This window comes from Limulus polyphemus, unplaced genomic scaffold (assembly GCF_000517525.1).
Source record: "Limulus polyphemus unplaced genomic scaffold, Limulus_polyphemus-2.1.2 Scaffold278, whole genome shotgun sequence".
NCBI classification, from domain to species: Eukaryota; Metazoa; Arthropoda; class Merostomata; order Xiphosura; family Limulidae; genus Limulus; species Limulus polyphemus.
The window spans coordinates 401345-419960 of record NW_013665888.1 but is presented as its reverse complement, the minus strand read 5'-3'; the positions used below and the strand labels follow the sequence as shown (position 1 = coordinate 419960).

Below are 18616 nucleotides of genomic sequence, written 5' to 3'. Positions count from 1 at the left end.
AACTTTTCCAGTAGATAGGTAGCCACACTACGTGTATATAGGCCTAACATAAATCGACAACTTTCCAGTAGATAGGTAGCCACACTACGTGTATATAGGCCTAATATAAATGACAACTTTCCAGTAGATAGGTAGCCACACTACGTGTATATAGGCCTAATATAAATGACAACTTTCCAGTAGATAGGTAGCCACACTACGTGTATATAGGCCTAATATAAATGACAACTTTCCAATAGATAGGCTATCTGAAAAAAAAACACAAGTCGTATCTGCAAGCAACATAAACCAGCATCCAATTTCTCTCCCTGTTTACACACATTTATTTACTGATATATATGTGTGTGTGTGTGTTGCTGCTAAAACGCGCTTCACACCTTACAATCACCGGTAAAATCAGAGCTCAAGAATTAGCGGTGGTTGCTGTTGTCTGGCTGCCTTTTTTCTAGTCATAACAGTTCCAAATAAATGACGGTTACGCACTGTTAGCCTTTGCGTAGCTTTACGCAAAAGTTCTAAAAAAATAATTTGTTTCTATCGTTTGGTTTTTGTAAGATACAATCACCTCTGAGCCTTCTGCACGTTTCTCTAGGAGGGGTGCAAGAGCGTGTTGAGGGAGAATTTGTAACGTTTTTCGCAGAACCTCGCGCATCATCCCTAACTTTCACTAGTCAATCAAGAGTAAACAGCGTCACAAAAACTGTGAGATAACACTTGGAATGATCATAGGTAGCCGTGTCTTTACTTCTTCTTCATTTTCATATTATCATGAGTTACCAACGCGGGTAGATATATAGTTTCACCAGCATATCTTTCAAGACACCGAGTGAACTCAGAATTGTAATTATTGCGACTTTACTTGAGACTCATCAATCATCACATTGTTTGTTTTTTCGGTCTAGAAAACCCGTTCTTTGCTCTGCTCCCAATATGATAGAGTATTTACATACAGTAATTTTTATTTAAAACCATTATTACGTATAGTATACGTTGAATCCGTTCCACAGTTTTTATTTACAACTATTACAATGTATAGGATACGACAGTTAATTTATCAGTCAGATATTATTACGTATATTTATCTGACTGATAAATTAACTATCGTATCCTATACATTGTAATAGTTGTAAATAAAAACTGTGGAACGGATTCAACGTATTTATTACGTATAGTATACGTTGAATCCGTTCCACAGTTTTTATTTACAACTATTACAATGTATAGGATACGATAGTTAATTTATCAGTCAGATAATGAGACTTTAAGCTACGTGTACTGTTTGTTTGTTTTCTTAAACAATACGAAAATCAAAATTATCATTTAATCGATAGTGTATTACTAATTCCACATAGTAAATGAATACTGGAGTCAAGTGTTCTAGATAACACACAGATAAAACAATTGTTTTTTCATTAAATTAACCTACTTTGCAATTCAATAAGCACAATAAGTATTATATAGATAAATACATGTCTAGTATCTGTGTGTGTGTGTCCGTGTAATATATGTACGTATTGTTTGTTTGTTTTGAATTTCGCGCAAAGCTACTACACGAGGGCTGTCTGCGCTAGCTGTTCCTAATTTAGCAGTGTAAGACTAGAGGTAAGGCAGCTAGTCATCACCACCCACCGCCAATTCTTTTACCAACGAATAGTGGGATTGACCGTCACATTATAACGCCCCCACGGCTGAAAGGGCGAGCATGTTTGATGTGACGGGGGTTCGAACCCGCGACCCGCAGATTGGGATTCGAGCGTCCTAACCCCCTGGTCATGCCATATGTACGTAAAATACATTATCCATGAGGTCATATTCGGGGGTCATATTTAGGGGTCACTAAACAATAAAGTCCCTAAACTGTATTATTATTCAATAAAAAAACAATTTCCACAATTGTAATTAAATTAAACGTGGATATAATTTATACCGATTCGAAACTCGTGACTTTGTCAATCTCTTCCGTACTTATTTTATAAACTCTTCTAGGTTCTACTGCAAGGCTTAATGTAACTATACATGCTGCAATACAACCTAAGACACAACTACACTTGTTTCTATAGAGGCCGACAGACCCAGTCTTCTTTCGATACGGGGATGAACACGAACTCGCTCCGTCACCAATATGATTTGCGTCGGCATCTTATACCTAGTTTTCGGTAGCGACCCCTTCATTAATTCATGCTGACAACCATATACAATTAGTGTTAGTCATTGAGATTAATATTACGTGTACGAGTCCGAGGGCGCAGAAAGGGGGAAAAAAAAGAGTTTGTAAACAACCAAACGACAATAATATAAATTCTCCATTTATTAAATCACCTAGGGTAGACTTATTTCTGTTTAGGGGGGTATTCGTTTTCTTTTACCCTACACTTTAATAAAAACGTGGAATTTCTGCTGTTTTGTTCGTACAATTTGTTTGTTTGTTTTTAATTATGCACAAAGCTGTACAAGGGCTATCCGTGCTCTGCCTACCACGGGTATCGAAACCCGGTTTCTAGCGTTGTAGATCCGCAGACATACCGCTGTGCCACTGGGAGGGCTGTTCGTACAAAGTCCGGTTCAACAGAATGTTTACTTTTCTAGGCCTCAGTTAGGAAGTTCACTAACCAACAATGTTAAACGTACAGCAATAACAAACAACGAATATAAAAGGCTGTATGGGTGTAGAAAAGTTATTTCCAATGTATCGTTTTCTCGATCGTCCACGGAACAGCCGGTCAAGTTTGATATTTTCGTCATTAAAGCTAGGAATGGATATATTTCGAGAATAAACAGGTGGGCCGTAAACATCTAATGAAAGTTCTATTACACTCTTCAAAATGTCTACAGGCGTGTGAGTAACGCTGTTTGTCACACGTTCTACTGATTGAATTTGCCGTTTCATTCTACACAGAACAAACACACACAGACACACACACATATATATATATATATTGTAATTTGTAGCACATAAAAATTTAAAGTAGTATATTATCAATTTAGTGGATTTTCTATTAATATCGTTCGCTAATGGTTTGTGCTAACACACACACATATATATATATATATATGCTGTAGCCGAACCAGTACGGCTAAACCTTTTTCTCTTTCGTCAACACATCCAAACTCTTCCCGCACACTTCATTGTGCGCATGTGCTGGTAATAAGTTAACTCACTAAACATATCACTTGGTGTTATACTGATGAAAAACTGACAAGTACAAAGTAAGTACAAATGAATAATACTTCGCCCCATATTTTGCTCTTTTTCTTTATAGTTGAAATCATTTTTTATTTCTAGCTTTTACGATTTTTAGAGTTCACTTCAGCAGTAAAAAAATATCGTTAAATGCAAATATTTAAAAACAAATCAATGATTTTACCCGATTTTGGAGTTGAAAATATTTATATATGGAAAGTGAACTTATTTATAGCCATTATAAGAAAAAAGTGCTATTTTCTTTATGTGTATAAACAAACACGTATTTACTTTTGTGTATATATGAAGTTATATTTCCAGAAATCTTACAATACAAATTCAACCAATCCCCGTTTGTTCGTGTACGGTAACGAGAAGATCCCTGCCCAACGGCCCGATCAAAAGTCTCGCGGGAGTATGCACGCTATAACCGTCGTATGCGTTTAAATACAATCTTGTAGCAGTGCGAAATGGACGTAAACACACTGTGTTTGTATGTATGTGTGTGTATATATATACAGTTTCAATGCATTTTTAAGATGATTTTTCTTACAAAAAACATTCATATGAAGAGCCAAAAATCTATACCGAAATTAAAACAATCAACAATAGTGTTGAGACACGACAAAATTTTATCCTAATTAAAACAATAGTGTTGAGACACCACAAATTCTTATCCTAATTAAAGTAATAATGTTGAGACACGACAAAATCTTATCCTAATTAAAACAATAGTGTTGATTCACCACAAATTATTATCCTAATCAAAATAATAATGTTGAGACACAACAAAATCTTATCCTAATTAAAACAATAGTGTTGAGACACCACAAATTATTATCCTAATCAAAATAATAATGTTGAGACACGACAAAATCTTATCCTAATTAAAACAATAGTGTTGAGACACCACAAATTATTATCCTAATCAAAATAATAATGTTGAGACACGACAAAATCTTATCCTAATTAAAACAATAGTGTTGAGACACGACAAAATCTTATCCTAATTAAAATATTGTTGAGACACCACAAAATCTTATCCTAATTACAACAATAGTGTTGAGACATGACAAAATCTTATCCTAATTAAAATATTGTTGAGACACGACAAAATCTTATCCTAATTACAACAATAGTGTTGAGACACCACAAAATCTTATCCTAATTACAACAATAGTGTTGAGACACCACAAATTCTTATCATAATTAAAATATTGTTGAGACACGACAAAATCTTATCCTAATTAAAATATTGTTGAGACACGACAAAATCTTATCCTAATTACAACAATATTGTTGAGACACCACAAAATCTTATCTTAATTAAAATAATAATGTTGAGACACGACAAAATGTTATCCTAATTACAGCAATAGTGTTGAGACACGACAAAATCTTATCCTACGATACGTTCCCCGAAATAAGAACACTTCAGTATGCTTATATATCGTCGTTTGTCAATTTACTATTATATTAGCGTAATAAGTTTCTACACATAAATATGAAGAATACATTATTATATATATATTGGCAACAGTAAGATAAAGTATTTTTTATGTACTTTTTATACGAGAAGGTAAATATGAAACCAGTGATTCAAAATAAACAAATAATCAAAACTTGTGGTGCTTTTCTTACGGCAAAAAGTGTTAGATTTAGCCGGTTATCACTACCATTCTGGACTAATGAGGGTTACAGGTCTTAAGCTAATTTTTCACCTATGTCTAAATTTGGTGAACGTTTATGCTACTATAAAATTCACTATAGATATAAAGTGATTAAAATTTGTTTGGTAAATACGTTTATAGAACAATCTGTGTATTATTAAACCGACAGAATCACGATAAAACTATTAAAGTAAAAACCAAAACTCGATATAAAAATAGATACGCCTTACCTCAAGACCATAATTTTAATAATTTTTTAGGGGTAAAAAGGCGACAGAAAACAGGTCTATCATAAAACAAAAACTGAAATACTTTTTCGTTTCATAATTTCGCGCAAAGCCACTCAAGGGCTATCTGCGTATAGGTGTAGTTATTGTTAAGCAAATAGCTGCACAATGGGCTGTCTGTGTTCCGCTTACCTCGGGTATGAAAACCCGGTTTTTCGCGTCGTAAGCCTGAAGACTTACCTGTGAGCCACTGAGGGCAACTGCGTATAACCTACCCTCATTTTCACAGACTAGAGGGAAGACAGCTATCCATCAGCACCCACCGCCAACCCTTGTCTGATCAAATATTAACATTTTACAGTCACTCTTATAACGCACCTACAACCCTAAAGTACGGTGAGCATTTTTTCAGCAACGGGTGACGAACCATGAATCTACGGATAAGTAATGCGAGCACGCTAACTACTTATCCACTATGGACCGATTGAAATGATAATATGTTATTATTCTGAAACCCAAAGTATTTACTGCTAACTGATGCTTAAAATATTTTTTTTTAAATAAATATTTGTTTAAAATATCATATTAATAAATTCAAAAAAAGTAGGAAACTGACACTACTGAGTATTTCTAGATATTGTTGTCAAGTGGTGTGAACGGATCTTGTACATTGTTGATACCACGGGATAAACCGACTAGCCTTATTTTACTTGTTGGTATTTAGAAAACCCGAAACTTCCTGCCAGAAAGTAACAATTCAAATGGCTACACTTGTTGTCAGTGTGTGTAGCAAGCTGACATTTTTTATTCTTATTTTCGTTTTGAGTTTACTTACCGATAAAGTACATCTTATTACAATTTACAGCTTTTACAGTAAGTAAGAATACTTTTTAGAACGGGTACGACGTTTCGATCACTGGTGCGATCATTAAGTACACAAGCGTTGACAGTAAAGAACGTTTTAGTGTTAAAATCAACATTCAAAATCCAACAATGTATTTAAATTCTAGAATCGACTTATTCATATAAATATCAATCCGAGTGAATTTTACAGATCGCACTAGTGATCGAAACGTCGTACCCTTTCTAAAAACTAATCTTACTTACTGTAAAAGCTGTTATTTTTTTTTATTCTTATTAAGAAAATATGGTTAACTGTTTACAGAATTAGGAAAGAAAACTTACATTATACGTTGCAAAACTTTTAACATGTTTTTTACTCATCTTATTTTTTTACAATATTTCGTCTGTTTAATTATTTCAACAGTTTGAGTTTCCCTAATTAAAACTATATACCTTATTTACATAATGCGGATAAAGAGCGTTTTTTAAGTCACAGCCAAAGCATGGCCATTCTACCCATTAATTCTGGTGAGTTTTTTTTGTTTTTGTTTTTTTAGTGGTGGCAAGCGAAAGCGGGTGGGGTAGAACCGGTAGGTGGGGTTCGGAGGTAGTTTGCCCCGACGAAAAAGTTTGAAAACCACTGGACTAGTGAGATACGGAAAACTTGCCTTGTAGACCAATGTGACCATGTCTAAAGCAACGTGCGAAGTCGTGTGGTGTGTTATGACTGTGGATATAATAACCAACGTCAGAAGTCACTGTAATGTGTACTGGTCAACACGTCAAGTTTCACAACTCTAATAACAAAACTGCAAAATATCTTTTCTGACAAACCAAAATTATCATATTTAACTGATTCTAGTTCCTTGAATAAATGTTCTGGGATACACGGGGGCGTAAACGTTTCATATTCGCGAAACGTCAAAAACTCATTTGTATAAATAGTTACCGACATCTAACGTTTACATTGCTAAATTCCGGGGTTTGATTCCCCGCGGTGGACACAACAGATATTCCAATGTGGCTTTGCTCTAAAACAAACAAACAGACAACTAACGTAGTGTCAAATTGAAACATTTAATCTAAACCTCGTGTAATAAACCAAGTTTTACTTAACCTTAACAAACAATACTCGTAGCTAACAATAAAAATTTCTCTCACTTAACTGTAATCCAATTCACTGTTCTTCAAAGTATAACTCAGCAGTGAATCAAGTTTGTAACAGTGTAAACAAACCTTGTTATTGCAGGTATATCGATGTCATAACAGATGAGATTAAACATATTTTTCCCATCATGAATAAATTAATAATTGAATTTAGATTATCAACAAAAGTGCTCAAGATGACTGAGTGTTTAAATATTAGTCTAAACTTTATATACTGCATAACCTACGTTTTATTTGGATCGTCGGCATTTGAAACTTATAATAAAAATTCTTTCCAGATGCTCACTTACTGCGCTGAAGTAATCCTATAATGTTTAGTCATCGACTTTAATCTTTAAAACGTTTATACCCTTTATTTAAAAGAATAGATAAATAGGAAAAGTAAAGACAATTTTTGGCTCGGTACTTTCATAGATATTTGAATTGGCAAAGAGAAGAGTTCTAATTGTTTAAGAAAAATTAGGATGAAATTGATTTAAATTCTTAGTAACAAATTAACTCGAGACTATTGAACATTGTAATTATGCATACTGTCTTAATAGTAAAAGATTATTTAATACGCAAGCTTGTTTCATCAGATGGTGAAAAAAATGTCAACATTTTATTTTATTCTTTTAAACAGAGATTTCACATTCGTTTCGAACGTGTGTTAGCTAGGACTCGCGATTTTTTGTCTATTCAGGGCAGGTGATTTATATTCATTAATTATTTAACGTAAATACTGAGTAACGGAACAAGATTTATAACCATTTGAGCACAAAAAAATAGGTGTATTTATAAACATTAGTTTTGAGAATTTTGTTTATCTTTGTAAGAAAATATGACAAAGTTTAAAAGGAGTTCTCAAAACAATTCTGAGAGTTATCTAAGGAAAGGCTCTTCTCAGAAGTAGGGCAACTGGTGTATTAAAGCAGAGGATCCTTCCCCTGGAGTAAAGTAGAATTACGTTTGTTGGAACAAAATCCTGATCAAACCAAATATGATTTTCCTTTTGCATTTATCAGTAAGAATATATATAAAACATTTGACAAGATTTTAAACAGATTAAATCCTGTGTTTTTCCATCGTAAGAAAACTCGTAATAAGCTAAATTCTGTCTTACTTTGTGGAAGGAAAGATCCTCTGAGAAGTGCCTTTCCACAGATTACTTTCAAAATTGTTTTCAGAAGTCCTTTTAGATTTGTAATCTTTTTTTCTTATACAGATAAAACTTCCAAATTAGTAAAGCCACTAGTTGTCTACAAATACTCCCGTTCTTTGTGCTCAAAATATTGTACATCTCTATATAGATAAAAACTCCCAAGTCCTAGTTAAGAATATTTTTTTTATTTGTTCGTAATTAAGCACAAAGCTACACAATGGGCTATCTGTGCTCTGCCCACCACGGGTATCGAAACCCGGATTCTAGCGTTGTTAGTCTGCTGACATACCGCTGTGCCACTGGGGGGCTTAAGAATAAATATGATATTCTTATTTAAGGAGAATATTTTGACATTCTTCTTTTCAGCTTCCACTGAAATAAGTTTGAATTTATACAAATCTAAAACATCTTGTCATCAGGTCAATATGCCCAGTTTTGATATGCAAGAGTCTTTAATTAACTTGTTACTGAGAACCTATTTTTACACGTTTTAAATTTAAAAAAACATAAAATACACCAATCATAACACACAAATGTGGGTGCGAATTTAAAAGATGTTCGTTTTTTATAGCTACATAACATAATTTCTTCTTGGACTTTGAAATATATTCATACACATGAGTAGATGTTTATTGATATTCGTTAATTAACTGCGAAAAATCACACCATTTCTGTTTTTGTCTTGTAAGAATAAACATTTACATTTCCAGCTCAATATATATATATATATATCTTTCCATACAAATGCGTATAACAGTGTACACAATCCGTTTCTGTGTATATAATAACACCGAGGTTTTATTACAGCTAGTTTGCCCACCAGGTGACTGTAACAGGTTGAATTTCACAATTACTTGGCGCCATATTTTCCCAGATGTTTTTACGAAATGCAGTTGTGATACTTTTGAGCTTGTGTTGCACAAAGGTTTCGTAATTATAGAAATATGTATATACAGGACATGACATGAAGGTAATTTAGGAGGGTTAACTTAAAGCAAATGTAGTGATTGTAATTATGTGTAGTGTTTTTCAAGTGTGCCATGATTGAAAACAAACACACAGGCCTGATTAACTTTACGTTTTATCTACAGCCAGATGCAAATCCTCGACCGCAAAATACAACCATTAGTACTTTTTTAACATGGTAAAAACTAACAGAAATTGCACAAACTTGGCACATTTTGTATAACTATTTCAGTTTGAATTTGTTTGTTTGTTCTGGCTAGTTTCTCGGATTTTCATAGTGTTCCGGAGATATTTTTTTTATATAAACATTCTCAGTTTGGGGAATTTTTATTTCTAAATTTCTGTACAGTTATACTTAAGATAGTTTTACAAAATGTATTTTTGTGTTTTTCACTTTTTAAAAAAAAACATCATTTTAAGTAATATTACATTAATACACCTTAATCTTTAAATATTCGTTCCTTAAATACGCGTCTTTGTAATTAAATTATTCTTTTTTTATGGCGAAAAATAACGAGATAAATTATATTCTGATAGTTTTTTTCTTTCTTTCATTAGAAATGTTTAGAAAAATGAGAAGAAAAAAATAAAACTGTGAAAGTTTTGGCTTATAAATATCGCCACAAGATGGCGATAGGCATGCGGCACCGTCCGCTGATGCTGAGCCTCGAACTAGGTAAAATTTTGAATATACAGACCTGTTTTTTCCTTTATTTCACATAGAACACTGAAGAGGGCTGGCTTCATTCGATGGCAGTTCAGCGTATGTTTCCTGTAATAAAGGACATAATCGTGAATTTACTACCCCTAAGTTAAAGCTTTAAAAAATTAGCAACAATAAACGAAACATCACGCAGAGCAAGGCTAGAGTAGTTATTCGCAGCGGAAAACACCGCGAACGTACCTCGCTTGAGCTTCGTCGAGACTCTGGTCCGTGATGTTCATGATCTGTTGGAGTATTTCGGATATATCATGCTTACGAGGTTCCTGGTCCGATGTAAGCTGTTGATTTGTAGGATCCATACCATAAGTGTGTTGGGGCACTACATGACCTCCCATACTGACCGTGGGATGCATCATTGTTCTCTGATCGTCCATGCTTCAACACCACCCTCACCGTACAGACACAACGGCGTGGCTGTCGGTCTAGCGAAGGTCATACACTGTCTCCAACATAAACGTTTCACCACAGCACAGGCGCACGACTATCCATAAAACTACGAGTTTTACACACGTTATTAGAAACCAACTACGATTGACTGTTTTGATAGGAATACTTTTTGACGTCCAGCGAGAGACTTCAGGGTGGGTTGAACGATAATGCCAGTCAAGACACTTCACCATAAAAGATGAGCGTCTGTTGTGACGAAATCAACGTCAGCTCTCAATTTTAACCAATCAGAGTCGAACTTGAGAGTCACATTTCAGCCGCAGATGGATGTCAATCACTGTACTTAGTATTAGAAACTCTCTACACTAGCTCCGCCCTATGGTGTGATTGATGACAAAAGAACTTTATGATGTTTCGTTTTGCACATGCGTAATATTTGAAATTAAATGAATACTAGACTTAATTAATTTTGATAAAATAATTAGAATCAGATGGTACGAATTTTATTAAGTACATTTTGAATGAGAATGAGGTAAAAAGGAAAATAACATTTAGTTTATACGAGGCCCCTGTACACAACTTTTATACCTTGGAATATATATTTCTGTTTTTCTTTCTTGCATGCAATCCATGCGCCAAAATTGCGAGTCGTATGAGGCACAAAAATTAGTAAATATGATTTTTTTTGGCCATAATGAGACAATATCGATTTCTTTCATCATATAATGCAATTGTAATGTCTGTATGCACATCAAAAAAGCACATTCTGTCCTTCGGACATCAATGTGGGAGTGGTCAGGAATGTAACATTAATACTTTTTCAGATTAGTTTAATTCAATAGATTAGCATGAGCTTATTCCACATTTTTTACCTAAAACCTGGGGGTTAAATTTAAAATTAAAGACATAGAATTTGTTATAATATCTTAACAACTAATTATATATTAATATAAAATTAAAATGTATAATATTCAATAATTTTTATCTATGGCATAGGATTTGATAACTTGTAAAATATTTTTTATATTTTGTTTCGTAATAAACATTGTTCGGTTAAATCATTAATAACTGCCGAAAACATCGAAATAATATTGATTTTTATTAATTTATTATTTTACTTATCAAATAAAAATAAGAATGACAAAAAGTTAGTATGGTTTGAAGAATGCCATCTATCGATAGAAAGTGTATACTTTGTTATCCTAGACATATAAAATATAAATCGCATATTTGCATTAATATTGATTGAATGTACTTATTAGGTAATTTTAAACATGTAATATATTTTTTTAGTTTATAATTTATGTGTGTCTTTAATACTTTTTATCGTTTTCGTTACTTTATCACAGACATAAGACAATGGTTTTGGAACCGTAAGATGTTAGAACTAGTAACTTAGAAGTGAGACTATTTTACTAAACTTAGGAAGTTTGATCTTTTTCGCTGTCAGGCGTCACTCATATTCATAGTGAAGGTTTAGGTGTTGTGTAAAACGTTGTCATTTTATAGGATAAAATAAGGTAAATTGTGTAAGAAATTCAGAACGTTAGGCCTTTATATGTGATACATATATTCTGAATAGTCACAGTAAGAGTTGTGAATATCCAGAATGAGCCCACCAGCCACGTCCATACTTTGTTTACTTTCGATAAAGTTTTTGGCTTTAGATATTCGATCACATGTGTCACCATCACTTTGTTTATTTACTAAATTAGTTTGAGAAATCTATCCTAAGGCTTCAATTTAAAATACTGAATGGCGATGGAACCCGTGGCACACAGCAGTGAGTTAACTTTTAATTTAAGACTAGTATTCTGTTAGTGTTAGCTTAGCTACAAGTTACAGTATTTTGTTGCTTAATGCTAATAAAATTACAGTACTCCAAAATTCAGACTATTAATCTACTTTTATCTTTGTTTTTGCTTTCTTTCTCTAGTTAGATCCTGAAGCTTAATGCTGATATATTGGCCAAGGATTTTCACTTCTATGTAATTTATGTACCAAAAGTAATCGGACAAAGTTTCATTTTTATTTTGAACAGAAAGTGTTTTTCTTTTTTTTAGTGAATGTGTACAGATATGTTTTAAGAAAGACATTCAAGTATTTGTGTATGCTTTTAATACTAACAGTGTATAGGTAAATCGATAATGAAACCATATACTAAAAGTTTATTTTTTATTAGTACATTAATGATGGACTGAAAGTGGAGAGGGATTGTTAGTTTTTTAATACCAAAGGAATAGAAAAAAACTTGTTCATTGTATCAGCATTAAGCTTTACATTGTATGTCAAGTAATTGGAAACATTTAATAAGATATAAAGCCTAAAGTTTTGGTTATACTCTTTAGCCGACTCTAGTTAATACAATTGTACATGCAAAATAACCAAATTTGTGAGTCAAGTTTGTACATATATGGTTAAATGTCAGATGTTTCTTTTTTTCAGATGCCAAGCTGTCCAAACAAAAATTTGAGCCTAAGACTTTGGCTTTACATTAATTGCCCGAGTCTGATGCTCTACTAACTTAGTACATAAATTTAGAACTAACCTAAGTTAGGCACATTTCACAAAATATTGGAATTATAGCCACAAGTAATGCTAACATTAATGGTACATGACTGATTTAATCAATGCATTTTAATTATTATTATTAGCTATATTCATTGCAGAATTAATTTTTAGATCTGATCTGCATAAGTAGATTACTTTGACCAGAAGTTAATGATAATTAGCTGCCAGGACTCATGTGAAATGCTCTATTTTCCATTCCAGCATCCTCCCTCCTCTTAAATCATAAAACATTCCCTATAACTAATATATCAAACTTATTGAGATTAATACCTTGGTGGTAAGCAGAAGGACTGAATGATTAAGAACAGATAAAGCACCAGGACCAGACAAGGTTTTCCCCAGAGTTTTAAGAAGGTCAAAAATCAGATATGTATGTCCCTCTCATTTTTGGTAGGTTGTTAGACATTGGACAGATTCCAGGCAATTGGAGATCTGCTAATTCTACTTATATTTTTAAAGGAAATGTATGGAGTTTCTCTGGAAGTTCTAGGTTAGGTAGTCTGACTTCTTTAGTGGAAAAACAATTCTAGTCTGATAAAAGAGTTTTCACAAAATCATCTAGTGAGATCTATCACACCTGAACATCAACTAAAGTGAGATTTTGCCTTATTAACCTGTCATTTATTTTTGAAGGATGTTACCCATTTTCCAGAAAATGGAAAGGGTGTAGATTTAATGTACCTCAATTTTCAAAAAGCCTTTGATAAAGTGACACCCAAAATATTAGCTAAGAAAACCACATTGGTAGGAGTTGTATAAAGACTGGTTGGTTAGATTGTAAGATGATTGAATGTGAGAAATATTTTTATAATGGAGTGCTGTGAAAAGTATACTTTTGTTACTAGTTGAGAGCTTTACTTTTTACTTATATACAGTAATGGTATTGTTAGGGACATAACTAGTAGTTTGTTAATGACATTAAGCTAATCGATATTTTGACTTGGACAAATTGGTAAATTGGCAGTGGTGTAACTACAAAAAATGCCCCCCACCTCTGCATCAAAAGATGGGAACCCAAACAGTAGTGTGTCAGAAGAAAAGGATCTTGGCATAGTGGTTGATAAGTCAATATAAAGCCAATGAAGTAGGCCCTGTTGCTAGTAGTAGTAAAGGTAGTAGAATTTTTTGGGTGTATTTATAGACACACTAATTACAAGTAAAAACAAAAAGTAATTATACAAATCACTAGTTAGGCTTCACTTTGGGATTAAAATTAATAAATAATTTGATGTTAATAAAAAACATAAACCTAATTCTGATATATTAAGACTTAAGATTGATAAATATTGCAGTTCAACAGCTTAATCTAGTCCACTCTGAAACTGTTGTTGTTGAAGAAATTGATAATCTGATAGCATCTTGACCACTACTTTGTCATATCTGAACTAGCCTAATGAATCCTGACCTCGAGTAAAAGGCCTCATCAGCACTGGATACAGCAGATATAGTGTGTTTTACTTTCACTTATAAGTTCTTGTAATTGGAATGCTGTATATAGTTTTAGACACCTTATCTATGACAGGATATGAACTTATTGGAAAGGGTTCAGAGGAGGGCTACTTAGAGGAACAGATTAAGATCCCTTAACTCATTTTTTTCTTTAAAATAGGATGAGAAATGATATTATTGAAGCCAACAAGATTATCTGGATAATCAGTAAGATAACGCCTCTGAATCCTTTGTGTTGTTATATTCTGGAGACGAGGGCACAAGTTTTAAGATTTGTAAAAGACAGATTGAGTTCTACATAAGATAATTTTATTTTTCTAACAGGGTGATTGACTAATGGATTGAATTGACACCAGCTATAGTGGGGGCTAGCACTTAACAGGAGTTGAAGAAGAGGCTCGGTGATTTCCTGAAAGAAAAGAGTGGGTTAAAGTTTTTAACTTTTATTTTGGGTGAATGTGCAAGAACAACCTTGAAGAACCAAATAGTCTGTTGTTGCTCATATGTTATGTTTGATTTCTTATTAAGCAATCAAGGTATATAATATATATTAAGTACTATAAAACAGTTCATTAACTGGTATTTTGTGTTGCAGTTTCTATGTTGTTGTTTTTTCAGCTTCAATTGCACTATCTTGCTGAATCATCTACTCGGGAGACTTATATTGTGTCCTTAACTCAATTTCACTATTAACTACCCATAATTGAACAACAACCTGTTCCTAATCAGGTATTAAACTCTGTATCTTTGGCTCATACTAGCAAGCCTGCTATGAGCATAATTAGAAATACAGTATGCATATCATGAATGCTCATAAAATAAGGACTAAGTAGTGTATTAGGTGAATTAGTTAAAACAAGATGTATAAATAATGTGACAGACCTAAGCACCTTTGGCTGAAAAGAGCTTAATAGGTTTTTGAAGAGAAATCTATATGTTTTATTTTAATATGTTGTAGTGAGTCTGTATACTAGGGTTTTTAAAACTAGTGTTCTACAAACTACACTACTTGAGCTGTTAGGCCCCCCCAAAAAACTCCTCACTCTAACTGTCACAGTGGCTATTTCATGGCGTTTTTCCAAGGTTACCAGTTGTAGCAACATAAAGCAGGTGAAAATAAATCTGCTCTTGCTGGAGTGTAAACTTGGGTTTCTTGGTTCTCTTTAGAACATTAATATATAGTTGTAATAACTGAGTTATCACAGCTTTTAGCCAACTTAACATGATTAAAAGTCACCCAATATTTTTTTGGAATTTTGCCGATCTGTGATGGCCAAAAGTCTGTGAACCGCTGTTCTAGATCAATACAAGATCACAGAAGCAAGCATATAAAACCAATAAAGTCATTGAATTGTAACAAACAGGATCAAATATTGAAAAAAAAAAAAACATAAATAAGTGCCAGTACTTTCAATACCCAAGACATGTTACAGACTGGTAGATGTTAATTCAAGAACCACTGGTCCACAGCCCACATTTGGGAAACACTGGTGTAGAGAATGTTTAAATTTTACTTATTAGTAATATTAAATGTCTTGCTAAAGTTTAGGTGCAAGTCTACTGAAGTGAATGAACAATCTGAGAACACATCCTCCTTCCTCTCCCTCCATCATTCTCTTGTGCTTGGTATTCACATATGTGATGGTCAGTGCCTCCAGAAACATGCATGAAACTGCAAAGGAGCTTAAGACATTTATCATGATGAATAATATATCCTTAACCTTGAATATCTCCTTTTTTTTAACAAACTGGACATATTTTAGAGTTTGGGGATGATAGATAAAATGCTTCAATCTTAAGCGTTACTTATTTGAAGATTTGATAGAAAACATTTGAACTCTTAAATCATATGGTTTACTACCATATAACACTCGACCATTTGTTGTTTTTTTCACAAACAACCTTATAAATATTTAGAAATTTAAGTTGTTTAGTTTATATTTTTCAATTAAAAGGTGTAAGTAAAGAAAGCAATGTAACCATCAGTCATTTTGCCCATCTAGGTCACCTTTGATCCTCTGGACAAAGTAAACTTAATGCTGACTAAATGTGGTTTTTTTTTTCGTCAAACGTACTTATTTAACATGAATCGGAAAACTCGAGCCTTCTCTAAAGTTACGATCAAATAAAGTAAATAAAACTGCATTTGAAAAGTTCCAAATTTTGGTTTCCAAAAGTTATTATTCTAAATATCCGTGCCACCATAATCAACCTTATCATTCCAGGAAAAAAAAACATCAACAGGTGGACTGTACAAACCTTTTCAGTTTGGATAAGACTGTTTACCCCCCATGAAGAATACAATGTTTAGTTTATTCAAAGGATATCAATATTATATAAAAGATGTAAAGAAAGGTCACCTAACTGTTACAAAAAACAAACAAAATATGCTGTAATAACATACTTAAGTAACAGTAATGACTTTCCTGGAGTACAGATTGAACTTTGATGTTTCTGAAACATTCTTTCTTTACATTTTTATATAATATTGATATCCTTTGAATAAACTAAACATTGTATTCTTCATGGGGGGTAAACAGTCTTATCCAAACTGATGGTCATTGTCTTACAAGCAATCGATTGGTGAAGATGATCTTAGTATCAAGTTATCTTTATTAATCGTGCACGAGTAATGGTACAGGTTTCAGATGTTTCTCAGCAATCACATCCATATCCTTCTCTCTCTCTCTCTCTGGTATGTAAATTTTTTCTACATATCAGGTGACTCCCTCCTAAATTTCTATTTTCTAACTATTTAATATTGACCATTTACTAAGTGTTTTAAGACACCCTTCCATATAAAGGTTACATTATCGTCATTTATCAGTTTTCTCTGATATATTAAGTCTAGTCTTTGTTCTCCTGAAAAAGAATAGTCAAGTATTTGAAAGCGCTGGAGTTTTAGGTCTTATTTTAAGTTTATTACACTTTATATGTGATCCTTTGTGCTAACTCTTTTAGCAAGATTAAGTCTAGTCTGTAACTAAAACATTTTTTGTTGTTGTTTAAAGTGGCATGACTTAGCTATTAAACATGATTTTACAGTAACATTTAAAAAAATTGGATTATATTCAATATATCTAGCCTTCTTGTATGCTACCTTCTTCTTCTTTTTGTGTATGTGTGTGACCTGGATTTGAGAAGTACCAGTGAGTGTTATGAAGATACTTAGATTGTTCAAAACAATTGTAGTGGATTTAAATGACATTACATCACTCGGTATGGATGTTACGAGAACAAATTGCAAAATTAAATTTGTGATGGATTTCATCATACAGTATTGTTGCTGTAAAGGGTTTTTTAAGCTGGATTCTGTTGTGATTTCCAGACTCTAAAAAAATTGGACAATTGTTTTAGTAAAAAGTGAAAAATCTTAAAGGAGCAAAAAAAAGAATATTTCAACATTATAATATGTTAAAAGTTTACTTCTTTCGTGTATTTAAATGGATAATGTATTCCATCCAATATGCCCCTATGGTTTTAAACATTCATATTCAAAGTTTAGCCTAGTTCTTTTAAATTAAATTTATAATTTTAGCACACACACAAAAAAAACTGATGGAATTTCACCTTAACTACAGGTACACATCACTAAATTGCCACCATGTTTCTTGCGAGTGAGATTGAACCTTGGACTTACACAACAACTGAACTAAACGGTTAACGAAATAGCTTCATTAGTAAGACACTTTTTAACAGCTTAAACAATCTTGTTTTCCCTTCTTTCAAAGGAGGCCCATCCTTAGGTCTTACCTCAGGGTCTTAAGACAGTTATTAGTTAGGCATTTGTTATTTTCTGTATTAGTACAATTTTTGCATTGTCTGTGAAAAAAAATGGATTCAGAAACCTCTTGTATGCCTGTTTGATGCTAGTAATTTCTTTATTGAGGAATCCTTGCTTTACATAACGTTACGTGCATAGGTATAATTATAATAGTAATTTATTTATTTTTCCGTTTACTAAAGTAACCTTTTTTTAATGCACTTTTTGTATTTCTCAACAATTGTAACAATATTAAATGACTTAAACCACTAACAGTTACTACCCACAGTGCCATTGTCTTCGTTACTTTGTCATAACTAATTTCTACTACCTAATACTTGCCATCTCCAGTTCTGCGAGAGCATGCAGATGCCAGATTTCACTCCTCATTTTTAATCCACACTGTCCACTCTTCATTCTCAATCCACACTGTTGCCAATGTCCACTCTTCATTCTCAATCCATACTGTTGCCACTAACCACTCTTCATTCTCAATCCACACTGTTGCCACTAACCACTCCTCATTT

General features: G+C 33.0%; 1 protein-coding gene and 1 long non-coding RNA gene across 4 annotated transcripts in view; one reads left to right on the top strand and one right to left on the bottom strand.

Moving 5' to 3' along the window:
- The window catches only part of LOC106456992 (pre-B-cell leukemia transcription factor 1-like), a 224263-nt gene extending 213722 nt beyond the window's left edge, over positions 1–10541 (bottom strand). For 2 of the 3 annotated variants that reach the window (XM_013916376.2, XM_013916377.2), the window contains exons 1-2: positions 10100–10540; positions 9894–9967 (exon numbers count right to left, since the gene is read on the bottom strand). In XM_013916376.2, the coding sequence (XP_013771830.1) occupies positions 9894–9967; positions 10100–10293 (268 nt within the window). In that variant the 5' untranslated portion in view covers positions 10294–10540. Of the gene's footprint in view, positions 1–9893; positions 9968–10099 lie in introns of all 3 variants that reach the window. The other variant, XM_013916378.2, reaches the window with a different exon arrangement.
- Positions 10542–11669: 1128 nt separating this feature from the next.
- The window catches only part of LOC111085216, a 15667-nt gene continuing 8720 nt past the window's right edge, over positions 11670–18616 (top strand). Inside the window, exons 1-2 of the long non-coding RNA XR_002610052.1 lie at positions 11670–12089; positions 14651–14748. This is a non-coding gene — a long non-coding RNA (uncharacterized LOC111085216). The remainder of the gene's footprint in view (positions 12090–14650; positions 14749–18616) is intronic.